At 39.3% G+C, this 14760-nt stretch overlaps 2 protein-coding genes across 2 annotated transcripts; one reads left to right on the top strand and one right to left on the bottom strand.

The window, feature by feature from the left end:
• Positions 1-212: 212 nt before the first annotated feature.
• dnajb12b (DnaJ heat shock protein family (Hsp40) member B12b) lies at positions 213-5143 on the bottom strand. The gene is made up of 8 exons (XM_008436897.2): positions 4552-5143; positions 3121-3298; positions 2885-3030; positions 2621-2794; positions 2473-2543; positions 1455-1564; positions 478-650; positions 213-363 (listed from the first exon to the last, which is right to left on the bottom strand). Exons 1-8 carry the CDS (start codon positions 4682-4684, stop codon positions 245-247), a joined length of 1104 nt encoding a protein of 367 aa, XP_008435119.1. The 5' UTR covers positions 4685-5143; the 3' UTR covers positions 213-244.
• A 1487-nt stretch (positions 5144-6630) lies between these two features.
• scd (stearoyl-CoA desaturase (delta-9-desaturase)) lies at positions 6631-13443 on the top strand. The gene is made up of 6 exons (XM_008436896.2): positions 6631-6753; positions 7011-7268; positions 8692-8822; positions 8912-9117; positions 9802-10034; positions 10959-13443. Exons 2-6 carry the CDS (start codon positions 7034-7036, stop codon positions 11156-11158), a joined length of 1005 nt encoding a protein of 334 aa, XP_008435118.2. The 5' UTR covers positions 6631-6753; positions 7011-7033; the 3' UTR covers positions 11159-13443.
• Positions 13444-14760: the final 1317 nt, after the last annotated feature.

The raw sequence follows: 14760 nt of genomic DNA, 5'->3' as shown, positions 1-14760 counted from the left end.
ATATATACACACACACACAAAGACTTCTATGTCAATCACGTGAACTTAGAAAAGAGAGTGGTCAGGGAAGAGTTTTACTCGTGTGTCGTTAGCTACGTAAGGCCTTGAGGATGTCGAAGCTTATGTATTTACAGCCTTTGTGTTAGTCATGTTTTGGGATGATTCTAGAAACCTGAAGGCAACAAGAGGAAAGATAATCAGAACTAATCCTATTCTGGAGAACTAACGTAAGATTAGCGGCGTTTTAATGCAAGGAGGCCGTGATCTCTGAGAGCTTGGCGCAGCTTGGAGTTCGAGCCCGCTGCGCTCTCTGGTACAGCTCACTGTCTCCAAAATAGCGAGCCCTGTAGAGCATTCCTTCCTCTGCAACAGACCACACAAACAAATCATGTGAGATATACGAGGAGGGCTGCAAAACCTCTCCAAGCGTTGCAAAAGATTCAGCCTGGCCTGGCCTGATGCAAGAAGAAGCCCTACTTTGCTGTTTCTCTTTCCAGCAGTTGTTGCGGAGGTTTGAAATGTAGTCGTCCTCCACGCTCCGCTCCAGATTTTTCAGATTCATGCCCGTGAACTCTTTGGAGAACTGCTCCCCCACGTAATATGGCACCTTCAGGTTCTCAGTCAGCCTCTTCTGCGTGTAGCCAGCTGACCTGACGGGAGATAAGACAAGCGTGTGGGAGACATATCATATGACAGCAGGCAGCGCAGGAATGACCCACTGGGCCCTGAATCAACTCGGCTCAATTCAAAAGGCATTTCAGATTGCAAAAGCAAAAGTTTCCATGAGACAAACAAAACAAAAAAAGTATAACTGGGAGTATAACTGGGAATAGGAAAAGGAAAAAAAAACCTAACATTTAAAAATATGAAAATTGTGTCCGGTTTTCTCTTGCAAAAAAGTCCAGTTTTGGTTAGACTGGATGAAATATTCATTTTCAAGCCTTGCAACAGGTTTTCAATTGGATTTAGCATTGTAAACATTTGAATCTATTGTATTTACCATCATTATCTTACTGGAAGGTCAGACGTTTTCTCTGGTTTCATCTGTCCCCCGCCCCCACTACTGTGCCATAGCGTATGGCTTTTATGGCTCTTTTTAACAATGATTAAAAGTGAAATCTATTTCATAATTTGATCACTTTTGAGGCAGCTAAATACGCTGCATTTTATTTCGGGACATCAGAGTAAACAGGTCTGAATACAAATGAGCCTCACACCCGTCAAGATTTTTATTTGCAAACCAGTTTCAAGAGTCGCTCTAATAAAGCACACTAAGGTTTTGTGGCTGTAATGTGAGAAAAAGTTCTAAAGTTCACGGCTAAATTAAGCTGTGCTGGTAATTTTTACTTAAAGATGATATCTCGTTCAAGTCCTTTTGGGTCAGGCAGAACAACCGTTCGGCTGTGTTATTCAATGCTCTGGTGCACCGTTTTAGAACAGGAGGTCACACTCACGGCCTGAAGCTGAGACTGTAGGAGGGGTTGTTGACCATTATCTGACTGAGAGCCGACACAATCACCAGAATGAGGATGGGCATGACCTGCACAAAGACAGCCAGGCCTCCCTGCGGATGTGACACAGAAAAACATCTCTGAAGAGAAGCGTTGTCTCAACTTCGTAAAATGGCGAGCGACTAAATGCCACCCCCTGCTGGCGATTATGCGACACCACATTATCTGCATGCTGCATTTACTCCGAGAGCAGTAATTACAGCAAACAAAAATCCAAAACACAACACAGACGCAGCACACACACTGTTGAGTGTGCAACTTGGTATCCAGTGGGTGCTAAGAGTCAAAATTCAACACATACTTTTAACTCTTAGTCAGCTCTAATATTAGCCATTGCTTGTTCAGAATACAAAAAAGAAAATGCAGACATTTTAAAAGGTGTTGAAAGTTAAGAATGAGACACTAAATGTGTTAAAGCATAACTAATGGACTTAAACAGTCAAAATAAAGAAAACAATGTGAAGACATACAAATATAGAAGAAAACTGCTAATTAAAGTAATTAACTAATGGAGTAAAAATGCAATCAACAACTGATAGAGTACTACATAAATAAAGGCAATTAAAAAAAAAAAAAAAACACACAGCAGCCATAGTAAAACAAAATAATGAAAATAGTAATAGTGATAATAGTAATATAGAGGAAGAAGAACTCATGGTAAGCATGCTACACATGAAATAACAAAACTTTGTCATCTATTTTTGTTTAAGCTGCTGTACTGTATGAACAATAGATATATCAATGGTGAAAAATAGATAGTTGTGAAGTAACCAAAGAACAAAAACAGATCTAATAAAAATAAATAAATAAATAAATAAATAAATAAATAAATAAATAAATAAATAAATAAATAAATAAATAAATAAATAAATAAATAAATAAATAAATAAATAATTGTTTGATTTTTATTTATTTATTTAATCAGGAAAATATACAAATAACTTAACAACAATAAACTTACATCTCTTGGTCGCTCTCTTCTCTCCCGCCTCTGGTTACGCATCCGCCCATTAGTGTACACATGTCCATTACCTAGAATAGTAAAGTATGGTTAATCGTTTTCATCTTAACTAGATGGCTGTTGAAAGACAAAGAGAGGTGATGCTTACTTGATGGATAACCGCCTCCAAAGAACATGTTGAAGAGATCTTCAGGTGAGATGTCTGGCTCGAAATTTCCATTATCTGGGCCGCTACTTGACGGATGCCTTCCCTCTTCTCCCCACTGGTCATACTGTCTTCTTTTGTTTGCGTTACTCAGGACGGCATAGGCATTTCCGATGGCTGCGAGAAATGAACAATTGTGATCCTTTCTACACGTTCAGTCGAGCGTCTGTCTCATGTTTGACTTTTCTGATTTTCTGACCGAATCACCTTTAAATGCTTCTGTGGCGCCCGGCGCGTGATTCTTGTCAGGGTGGAATTTCAGAGCCAGCTTTCTGTACGACCTCTTGAGCTCGTCCTCAGAGAAATCTCTCTGGACCCCGAGGATTTCGTAGAAGTCTTTGCATTGTTTTGTTCTGCGTGCAAAACAGCACGGTTAGGAATGTGAACGGCAGATAAAGAAAAAATGCAACTACGTCAACGGCACCTCCGTTTATTCCGTATACCTTCTCACGGCCTCCAGCTGCTCTGCCGTGTAAGATCTAGAGGTGTCGGAAGGTTTTTCTTCTGGCTTGGTGTCTTCATGCGGGGCCTGTCGCTGTCGAGGCCCAGAAACGTCGCTGAAGTCTGAGTGGCCGCCATGTCTGGGAGTGAAGCCATTCCTTGCAATTAGGTCCAACAGTGCTGACAATCATACGGTGACAAATGGTTACTACCTGAAGCACTAAGACAGCACTTAAAATAACACAAACCCTTGTTTTACGGGTTAACTAATCATGTTTATCATGTTTTAGAAATTACATAAGGTCGTTTTCTTGAAGTTTTTTCTTTAAATACCTGCTGTTGTTTCGGTTACAGCAACAAATCTTTAAGGCAATGTCAGCTTTGCAGATTTGGGCAGATTTTGGATGACTCTTCTTTGTAAAATACCTTAAGAGTGATCAGATTTGTTGGAGAATGTCCACGATAATCAATTTTTAAGACTTCCTCTAGAATTTTCAGTTAGATTAAAGTGTAGTCTTTGACATGAACCGTCATGAATCATCCTACTGCAGCTTTGGCTGTATGTTTAGGATTGTTCTCCAGCTGGAAGGTGAACTTCTACACTAATTCCAAGTCGTTTGACACCTCTAAAAGTTTATTTTAATCCAATTTTCAATTATAGTCCGTTTGTTTGTCCCAATTAAACAGAAATGACAAATAAAAGAAAATGCAAACGGTCAGAAATGCTTGTGAAACAGGGCCCTGGGTGCGCAGACATCACTCTGAACTACGGAAGCCCAAGTAGTTCAGCAGTTAAAAAAAAAATAATCCAGATTTTTCAAACATTTTTCTAAATTTTTGTTAATTTATTGCAGAGCTCTAAACACAGCTGAAATCCATCTAATTAGAAGTATCAGATCAGAGTGAATGGGGTTGAATACAAACATACATAATACAATAGCAACAACAAGACAAAAAGAAAACATTTTTGTTATATAAATTTATATATTATGTTCCTTGCACTTTGTAATCGTGTACTACCTTGGTTTATCACATATAACATAAAACATGAAGCTTAGTGATTGTAATGTAACAAAATGTGTAGGGGGAACAAAACAGTATGAATAGTGCATGCAAAGGAAACTGCTATTCAAGGATGCTGGTAATCTAGGTCCCTCCCCTGTCCTGTTGTTAACCGGATCTCTAGGTTTATTTTGCTATTAATATTTCCTGACACATTCAAACCCAAAATACGAATGAAAATGAACATCAGCTTTGCGTATCGTCAAGCTTAACATTACAGTGTAATAGTAACGGAGTCAGCTAGTAATGCTATTACAGGCCCTGGCTGTATGCTGTATGCGCAGCTCCTCTGGGATGGAGGGGCTGCTGCAGGTGATGATGCTGCAACTACAGGGTCCTCATCGCGCACCACCATCATAACTCTTGCTTACCTTGGGCTTTCTCTGTTGGGAAGAGTCTCTGTGCCTTCTCCAAGAACCTCAGCGCCTTTTCAGGCTGGTGAATCTTTAAAGCTGCGGCAGCAATGTCAATGCAGCGCTCCGCCTCGTCCCTGTTTACTTCCATTGCAGCAACAGCGGCAGCAGCAGCGGCAACGACAATGGCTATAAATACATCCGCTACCTAATTAAAATGCGAGTACACTGTATATAGACTAAAGTCATTCAGTTATTAAAATATTTATTTATTAGCATAGGAGCAAATTGTTACTGCCGGTGCCCAGGCTTGTCCCGTTTGTTTAATAAAAATGATTAAGGCGGCATCATCGGTGCTATACTTCAAATCCCCCCTAGATGGCGACAAAGTCTCCAGTTTTCCAAATGTAGGTCAACCAGCCAGGAAGAAACGCAAAACTGTGATGACCCGGAGTTACATACATAGTCAAGTTTCTCTTTTACACTTTTGCGCAACTACACGTTGGCTTACGGTGATTTTGTTGATAACCTCATGATGCATTCAAGTACAACACGTATATTTGATAATTTGTACGGAAATGGATCTGAAGTGATGTATTGTTATAGAATAGAATAGAATAGAATAGAATAGAATAGAATAGAATAGAATAGAATAGAATAGAATAGAATAGAATAGTCCTTTTTGTCCAAGATTGGGGGAATTTCAGAATTAACAGCAGCAACATAAAATGACATCAGGGCAATTGTATTCACACAAAAATAAAAGTATGAAGATAAAAGCATTAAAATATATAAAAATGAAAATACATGTGAAAAGCACGTGTATTTCTGCATTAAAAACAGTAGACAATTCACAATATAAAACTGTACAAGCAAAGGCGTGCAAATACAAGCAGAATTTTTATTTGAAACGAGTAAAACTGTGCAAATAACTATGCAAACACCAGCAGAGATGTAGAAATGTACTCAGGTTGTTGTGGAGCAGTGATGGTTACAGTCTAACAGGTTCTGGGAAGAAGGATGTCTGATAACTCTATTTTGTGCGCTTAAGATGCTGCAGTCTGATAGTGAAAGAACTCTCCAGTTCATCAACAGTTTCATGTATGGAGAGGAAGACATTGTCCAACAGTGATGTTACTTTAGCTAGAGTTATTCTTATGGTTAAATGCCAGAGCAGTATTAGTCAATGCCTCCCATAGAAGCTACTTGATTGCTTTCACTTGGTTTTACTCTTGGGTTTTGCCCTAATAAATTAGTCAATATTTTAAATGTTACAAATGAATAACATCAAAGTTTAAACTGCCTGTAGGCAACAGCACACCCAGGTGGCAGTTTTAAGGGAGACCAGAAATTGAAGTGGTCGCTATTATAAAAACTGCTCATCACAGACTCTCTCAGTTAAACATGTGGGAGCTTGAGCTATCTTGCTGGGATAGAATGGGAAATATGTCTCTATATGTGCAACTCACAGAGAAACATACTCTGAAAGACTTATTGTAGCAAATGGTTATACTACAAACATATTAAAAAATTATTACAATTAATTATTTTATAAGAAAAAAAATTGTTTTGTGATATTTTCTTACATAATTTGGTGTACTACTTCTTTTAAATGCACCACGCAGTTACGAGGCGGCCGTAAAGTGTAGTAGATGCGCGCACACGGCGGAGAAACATCTCGAAGGGGAAATTCGATTCGGCACATCCGCTTAAATTTTGTGTCACGCGCCATTAAAAATAGCTAACGGCCGTTAAAGTTCAACGCAGCACATTAATATACAACTAGTCGTTCACATAGTTTTATATATATATAAAAGCAGTATTTAAAACCAATTTATCAAAAACAGTTGCAGGTTTTTTCCGTGACCCGTTTTATAATCCGGGTAGTGGCAATACGAGTGCACTTTAACTCAATACAAGTCTAGACAGCAGCGGAAAGACATCACAGCAGCTGTTCTATGGTGGGAGGTTAACATACATCTGGCTGGTCATCGAATGAATAAAAGGTGAACAGCAGATAAAGAGACAGCCAATCAGAATCAAATGTGAGGCGGCATCAGAGCTGTGATAGGTTGAGCTCATCGGAGGCTGAGTCTCTCATTGATGCTCGCCGCAGCGCTGACTACCACTCTCTTTCTGGGTTACTGTAATTTTAGGTCAGACACCGATTTTGACTCCTTTCACAGCCCCAGAAATATTCATTTTACCTTTCTTTACTTGGTGAGTTGTGAGTTATGTTTTTAATTTATTATTATTTTTAAATATTAAGTCAAGTGTTATGCAACGTTGTCATGCCCGCATCTTCGTTACATGACCACTCGTTTTTTTCCCTCAGCAGCGCCAACTAGCAACTTGCCAGTCTTGTTAGCTAAAACAGTAATTAGCATGTTCTCAGTGAGCAGCATTTTTTAAAGCCTTTTGTGTCGCTGCTTCGTTTCTTATATACAGACATTTATTTATTTATTTTTTTCCTTTAGAGCATCACTCATCCGAAGCCGACATGACGGGATCCGAGCCGTTTGAAAAGCAGCAACAGCACACGTCGGTCAACGGGGACGTTTGCTCAGAGGCAGCCGGAGAAGATGCGTTTGATCACACCTACAAGGAGAAGGAAGGCCCGAAACCTTCTAAGATCCTAGTCTGGAGAAATATCATCCTCATGACTCTGTTGCATTTAGGAGCAGTTTACGGCTTATTCCTCACCCCTTCTGCATCTCCTTCTACGTTGCTTTGGTGTAAGTAAAATCAAACCAAATGAGCTGGTGAGAAAAGCTACATGTCAGAGCGTGTTTGCACATAGTTTTTTTTTTTATTATTGAGGATCATATTTCATCAAATTATCAGCTGTCAAAGCAGCCTCAGGGCTTACAGAGAATGTTCTCGTTATGCTGTTACAACGCTTTGGAAAAAGTATTCATACCCCTCGAAGTTGTTCACATTTTTACAACCACAACACTCGTTATATTTGATGTAATATGTCAATATAAATTAGTGGACACCTGTGAAGTGGAAGGAAACGGATAAATGGCTTTTGACATTTTTTACACCTAAAATCTTGAATGTGGAAGAATGTGCTCTGGTCAGTTAGGACTAATATACAATAATTTCATGTGCATGTAAAGCACTGTGTTTTATGGAAAATTGACACTGCACATCATCCTGAATAATACATCCTTACAGGGATGCATGGTGACAACATTGGGGGTGTTTTTCTTTGGCAGATAGAGATGCGGATACTTTACAGAGTTGAATAAAAGATGGATGGAGCACAGGATCTGGGACTGAGGTTGAAGTTGATCTCTAGCAGGGCTGGCACTCTTAAATGTAAAGCCAACATTACAACAGCATAGTTTATATCAAACTTATTCGTGTGAGAATGGCCCAGTCAAACTTCACAATTAGTTGCTGCCTTGTATTGGCCTACAATACAAAATCCCTGTGAAATATGTTGGAAGTTTCCAGTTATAAAAAAATAAAATGTAGAAAAGTTCATGGGGTATGAATGCTTCTTCAAGGCAGTGTATGTTTAAGTAAATACTCTTTAACATTAGATTCACAGTGTTAGATCTTTAATCAAGTAACATCATAATGTGAAAGCAAATAAATGTAGGCTAGTTGGAAAAATGCATACCTTTATGTTAACATTAAATAATTAAATTCCTCTTCCATTATCAGTAATGAAGGGGTGAGTTCAGTCACAAGGTTATATAATTTTTGGCGTCACAAAGAAACAAAAGTAACCCCACTGCATTTCAGTGATTCAAATCGTGCGCTTTTGTGCAACTAAAGAAACAGTGCAGATGTTTATACAAAAAACATCTGTGTTTGTGGCCTTCTAAATATGCATTTGGTTTATTGGCTACCTTGCACGTCGCAGCGCTGCTTGAGGAACGGGAAGTCGTTTCAGACAAACGATTGCCGTTTAGGTGAAAGTTTGATCGCATTAAGGGCAGATGACTCGTGTATTCCAACTTCTGGCACCAGCTTGCCTTGTTTTGTTTCCAATCTCAAACTCAAGATTTATGTGCAAGTAAGTAACCCTGGGTTATTTTCTGATAAGTCTTTAATCAAGTCTTGCCTTAATAAACAGAAAACAAGACCTTGTCTTATTTTAGCTTTATCTTTATTCCTCTGTTCCCCTTTTTTGTCTCTCCACAGCTATGACCTGCTTTCTGATAAGTGCTTTAGGAATTACTGCAGGGGCTCACCGCTTGTGGAGCCACAGGACCTACAAAGCCTCATTACCTCTGAGGATCTTCCTCGCTGTTGGTAATTCCATGGCTTTTCAGGTGTGTATAAAAAAAACAAAAACAAAAGAGCAACACACTGTGGTTAATATCTCAGTTGGTGCAAACATTGTTTGAACTCAAACCCCTAGAACGATATATTCGAATGGGCTCGAGACCACCGGGTTCATCACAAATACTCGGAGACGGACGCAGACCCCCACAACGCCAGCAGGGGCTTCTTCTTCTCTCACATCGGCTGGCTGCTGGTGCGCAAACATCCCGACGTCATCGAGAAGGGAGGCAAGCTGGAGCTGAGCGACCTGCTAGGCGACAAAGTTGTAATGTTTCAACGGAGGTAAGCCAATTTACATAAATATGCTTGTGTTGAGTCTTTGACCTAAAGAATGAGGTCAAATAAGACCCCTGTTGAAAGTATTCATGCTCACATTTGGTCGCGGCACAGCTATAAACCTTAATGCATTATGTCTGAATTTTGTGTGTTAGCTCAACATAACATTTGCCCATAATTACAAAGTGGAAAGGTTTGTTTTTAGCATTCTTGAGTGAAGACAGCGTAGAACATCCAGATCCTCCTGCAGCATGTTTTCTTTCTTTAAAAATAAAAATCCATATACCTGTAAGGCTTTCGTACAGACAACAAATTAGACACAAATTGATTCCGACTATTTGCTCAAGACTGAATTAAGGGGCGTCAGAGAAAAATGGATGAGTTTATACCCCCTTTTCAGATTTTTATTTGCAAAATCTTGCATTCTTTTTCCCTTGCATTTACAATATGCTGATCTTTCAAATAAAGTCCAATTAAAACACATAAAAAATTTCCCATGAAAAATTGCAAAAAAAAAAAAAGAAGAATTAAGGGTTTTGAATATTTTGTAGAGGTGCTGTAGAGAATAAAATATTGTTTAAGACCTGCAGAGAAACTTAAAACTTAACTAAAAGTGTCTTGAAGAGAATAGAGTTTATATCTGTACTTCTTAATTTGCTGTTTTCTGCTTCCTGTCTGCCTCTCCCACAGGCACTACAAACTCTCTGTGCTGCTGATGTGCTTCTTTATCCCGATGTTCGTGCCTTGGTACTTCTGGGGCGAGTCCATGTGGGTGGCGTACTTCGTCCCGGCTCTGCTGAGGTACGCCTTGGTGCTGAACGCCACCTGGCTGGTGAACAGCGCGGCGCACATGTGGGGAAACCGGCCGTACGACCAGAACATCAACCCGAGGGAGAACAGATTTGTCACTTTCAGCGCCATAGGTAGATAACACTAACAACTTGTTTCAACTTCAACTTATACATAACTCAAGTTACACCTTGAATAGACCAAGTCAGGGATTAGTTTAATCCTGTTTTCAGAGTTGAATAAAAGTTATTGAACCTAAGTATTAGAAAATTTGATGCTAGCAGAAGAATAGATAAACAGCCTAAGACTGTATACCTGAGGAGAGTCAGTTCTTAAAGACTTACAGCTGTAGTTGCATCAAAAGAAGCTTTTGCAACACTGAAGCACAAAAGCAGGCCACACTTTTCAGATACTTTATGTGTAAAACACATTTTGTAATGGATTATTTTCCATCCACTTGGAGAGGCATTTTATTTTTGACATCCTTGGTTGTTTTAAGAATGCGATACATCTGAACCTGTAAGCACACGAGATCTATTTTGTATTTCCAGTTTTCATGCTGTTCACCCACTCTCCTCACATAGGCATGTACATGTGACTGCATTTGTTGTTGCAAAGCGGGGGGAAAATCGGAGGCAGCCATGTTCTTTTTCTGCCCCCTGCTATCGTATCGTGCATCAAACGCAAGGAGGTCAAAAGTGACGCCCAGTATCGACTTCCTGTGTTGGGGAGGGTTGCATAGAACGCGGCACAAACATGGTACCGGGGCCGGTTAATGATCTGGATTCAAGTAAGTGAAGAGCAGAATGGTGATGAGGCGGTAAAAATCTGACAAGACGGGTGTGGCCGAGTCTGGAATGACAAGCAGGCCTAAAGGAACTTGACCAAATTCCCAGATAAAATCCCTTCCAGGTTAAACTGTCAAAAAAAAAATAAATATCTGAAAGTATTTTTCAGTTTACATGAGTGCAAACACTTTAAAGATTTTTATTGAAATTGCGACATTGAAATGCAAATGTTATAATTCCTTCTTTTCAAACTCTTGTTTTAAAATCCAGGCGAGGGATTTCACAACTACCACCACACGTTCCCTTACGACTACGCCACCAGCGAGTACGGCTGCAAGCTGAACCTCACCACCTGCTTCATCGACTTCATGTGCTTCCTGGGCCTGGCCAGGGACCGCAAGAGGGTGTCCCGCGAGGTGGTCCTGTCCCGGATACAGCGCACCGGAGACGGGAGCCACCGCAGTGGCTAAAAAAAAGAAATAAAAAAAATTAGGAGGGATAAAACACAGAACTGATAATGTCCATTTGAAGAGAAGATGACTAACAGCGCTCTGACGGTTGCTTATTTGCTCATCTTCTGAGGTTAAAACTTAGCGTCACGAGGGCCTTTACCACAGTTTGCTTGATTTGGTGGTTTTTTTTGTAGCTATAGCCATACAAAATGTTCAAGTTCAAAAGAATGCTTTACAATTTTGAGATTTGCGACGTAGATTCAGACCCAGTGCTCAGTTGTTTCAGCTTTTTCATTGTTGAGTTTTAAAAATGGGCTATCCTTCGCCGTTGTTCAGTCTTCATCAGCATTCAACAATGTAGCTGATCATTTTTATGTACTACATTAATGTTAATTTAACGCTGGTTGGAAACTTGGCTTTTTTTCCGTGTATAGCACTTTCTAAAATGAGTTCTGTTCTAAAGATTAACTTTATGACTTTTTAAGATAAAAAAAAACTTGTTAGTTGACACTCGTTGGCTTTATTAAAATTTGAAAACCGAGTCGTGCAGTTTGCATTGATGTTTATTTCTGTTGCCTTGTGCAGAGAAACGAAAACCAAATTTGAAGCAAAACTTTAAGTTCTCGATAAAATGTTTAGTTTTGCTGCATTTATTCATTAATGTAACCAGTGACAGTGATAATATGTTTTCAATAAAGTTCAAAATACTTCCCATTCGGTTTTGCATAATTTCGCCGAAAGTGTTCCAACCAGCCGCTTCTATGGTAAAATCTATAGTTTCTTTCTCACATCACATGATTGTGAAGGCCGGGCTCTCATTGGTGGGTGCAGCAGCCAGTCACGTGACAGATCTATTAGAAAAATAAAACATGCCACTCCTTTTGCATGGCCATATGCTGTATGTAGCAGGTGTTGTGCTGAGGTGATGTGTCAGCGACTGTCATGGCAAAACTGCATTTTGTCGCCGTTGTATCATAAGGACTGTTGTCATGGCGAATCTCTGAGTCGGTCTGGAAAAAGGCACTGCCATATTCAATATGTAGGTGCTTTAATGTTCGTGTTTATCTGCTATTATGGTCTATGGAATGCTTTTATTATTTATGTATGAAAAATATTTCTCCCTTTTTTGACTTGAAATTTTCTTAACTTGATGGTTTTTGCACTCCTTGATTTGGCCGAGTCTTGTGTCGTATATGTGAAATATTATCAAACTGCAGCACCTGCTTTTCTTCTTCGCCAGCAGTCCGACTACAGTACCGTGCAAAAATATTCACACCTTCCTTTTGCTATTTTGTGACGTTACAGCCACAAACATTTGGGAATCTTATTGGGATTAAACCAGCACAAAGCTTTGCATAATTTCAAAGTAGAAGGAACCTGAAACTTTGTGGCAATATTAACTGCCATAAATCAGTGGTCCTCTGCCAGTTATTTTAATTTTACGTTTTCTTTAGAAACCAGCTCAAGTGAAGTCAAATTGGGATGTAGGCACGCATTTTGATTTGATCTAAATCCTTCTGGATTTCTGCTGTTCCTCCAGAGCGTAGACACACCACACTTTTGAGATTGTGTCAGCATCCAAAATAGTAATAAAATAATAAAAACAAAGGAGTTCAGGGCTGAAACGTGACAAAATTTGGAAATTTCTTGGCATATTAATATTTTTCAAGGTACTGTGCCTCCTAATGCCTTATGACATGAATCCATTTCTTCACATTCCAGCAGCTCCAAGGTTCAAATACCTAAAAGAACCTTGCAGGTTGAAATACAAAGCAAGACGGTTCTAATTCCATTTGACAAATCTTGGGGTGACAACTGTGGAAAGTGAAGGGTAGCTTTTTATGTTGGGGGGGGGGGGGGGGGGGAACTTTCACTGGTGCAAATGTTCATTTGGGAGTTTTAACTTGTAAAATAATGGTCCTGGTAGAGGACAGGAACAGAGACGCCATGTTGTCTTGAGAAATGTCACCACAAGCCAATTGTGTCACTGAGCTGCGCAGTTCCCCAAAAGTACAAAAGTAAGCATTTTCATAACCTCAGGAGGGATTGAAAAGGTTTCCAGTTTGCCAGATTTCAACTGTTTCCTATTCTGAAATAAAAATCACAATATTTTCAATACACTTGGAATCTAATATGTTGGTTGTTGCTTCTTTTTGTTGTGTGCGCTATCGTATTATGGACACTTCACTGCAGATTTGCCTCCTCTGTCTTCACCTTGTTCATTTAGAATATTTTTAGTTTTGCATTGAGGAAGCAGTATGAATGTCAAAAATAAAACTATTTGGTTTCGCCCTGCAAGGACAGCAGTAGTCATCTGATACTTTGACATAAAGGTGTGATAAATGAATATTAAAAACATATGGGTACACCTAACTGTGTGAACGCTGCAGGATCAATAATTTAGAATAATGGACTCAAAAGTGATCATTCTCTGTTATGTATTTTTCCTGAACAGCAGCATCCAAATGTTTGCAAACACTAATATATATGAATATGAAAATGGCACGTATTACAATACAAAATCAAAGTAATTAGTTTTATTCATATATCTCAGTGACACTTACTTGATGTGCAGTCATCTGTCTGCTCTGAGCTAATTCTTTCTAAAGCTTCTCACCTGCAATACATTCATCTTCACATAACCTTGAACATAAGTCCACACCATGAGTAATCTGCCACTGTGGTCAGGAACAACCAGTGCTTTCTTTTATTCAGCTCTACTGGTCTGATCAGAAACCCAGAAGGTAAAGATTAACACAGAGGACTGTGGAGTGGAAAAATACAGAACTTCTACTTAGCCTCTTAAACACACAAATAAAATCCAGGACAACCAATCTTTTGAAAGGATAACTTTTAGTTGCAATCCCCACAAATTTGGCCTTTATTGAAAATTGCCAAGAAGAAAGTTTTAGAAAGTGCCACCAGAAGCCACGTGGGGGACCTTCGTGAAAGACTGCAGAAAACCAGGGAAGAGCAGTAAGAGCAGGGGAATCTAAGACGTTTCGTGGTGAAGAGTTCTCCCAATGATTCACAGGACAAAACAGCAGGGTTTTATTTCAAGTCCCTGTGAAATAAAACCCTGCTGTTTAAAAATGACTTCACACAGGACGGAGAGGAATGTGAGACCAGCATGCTGACCTGAGACCAGTTCACATCAGGCTGCCAGGCCAGGACGACTTTGGTTTCCCATCATAAAAGTTAACATTTATTGTTAGCTGTTATAACTTCACGTAAAGAAGATTCATTGGTTTACTTGCTACGTGTGTTACGTTTTTGTAATGTTAAGCACTTTGAACTGCTGAACTGTGCTACGCAAATAAACTTGATTTGACTAAATTTATGCTAGAGATGTGATTTGCATTTTTTTTTAGAGCTTTTTATATTTTTCCCCCCCCCCATCATTATATTGGAAGAATATCGTAACTGACAGGTGCAGCCATCAGGTTTATCATATCTCTCCTTCCAAAGCCTTTTTCAAAACTGTAATTTGATATAGATATTGAAACAGAGAGGAGGTGTTGTGTGTTTTACAGTACGAGTTAGCGCCACATTAAGCATCTCTATATAACTCAGCAGCAATAAGCATGATGTGGAATTGACTATGAGCAAAGCTGAGAAGT

This window comes from Poecilia reticulata, linkage group LG19 (genome assembly GCF_000633615.1).
Source record: "Poecilia reticulata strain Guanapo linkage group LG19, Guppy_female_1.0+MT, whole genome shotgun sequence".
NCBI classification, from domain to species: Eukaryota; Metazoa; Chordata; class Actinopteri; order Cyprinodontiformes; family Poeciliidae; genus Poecilia; species Poecilia reticulata.
Note: the sequence above shows the minus strand (reverse complement) of the source record. Positions and strands in the feature narration are given on the sequence as shown.

Coding starts and splice junctions, on each gene's coding strand:
- dnajb12b (XM_008436897.2), bottom strand. CDS start 4,684: ATGGAAGTAAACAGGGACGAGGCGGAGCGCTGCATTGACATTGCTGCC. Junction 2,795..2,884: donor CGCCACAGAAGCATTTAAAG/GTGATTCGGTCA, acceptor CATTTCTCGCAG/CCATCGGAAATGCCTATGCC. Junction 1,565..2,472: donor GAAGAGAGCGACCAAGAGAT/GTAAGTTTATTG, acceptor TCACATCCGCAG/GGAGGCCTGGCTGTCTTTGT.
- scd (XM_008436896.2), top strand. CDS start 7,034: ATGACGGGATCCGAGCCGTTTGAAAAGCAGCAACAGCACACGTCGGTC. Junction 8,823..8,911: donor GTAATTCCATGGCTTTTCAG/GTGTGTATAAAA, acceptor TCAAACCCCTAG/AACGATATATTCGAATGGGC. Junction 9,118..9,801: donor GTTGTAATGTTTCAACGGAG/GTAAGCCAATTT, acceptor CCTCTCCCACAG/GCACTACAAACTCTCTGTGC.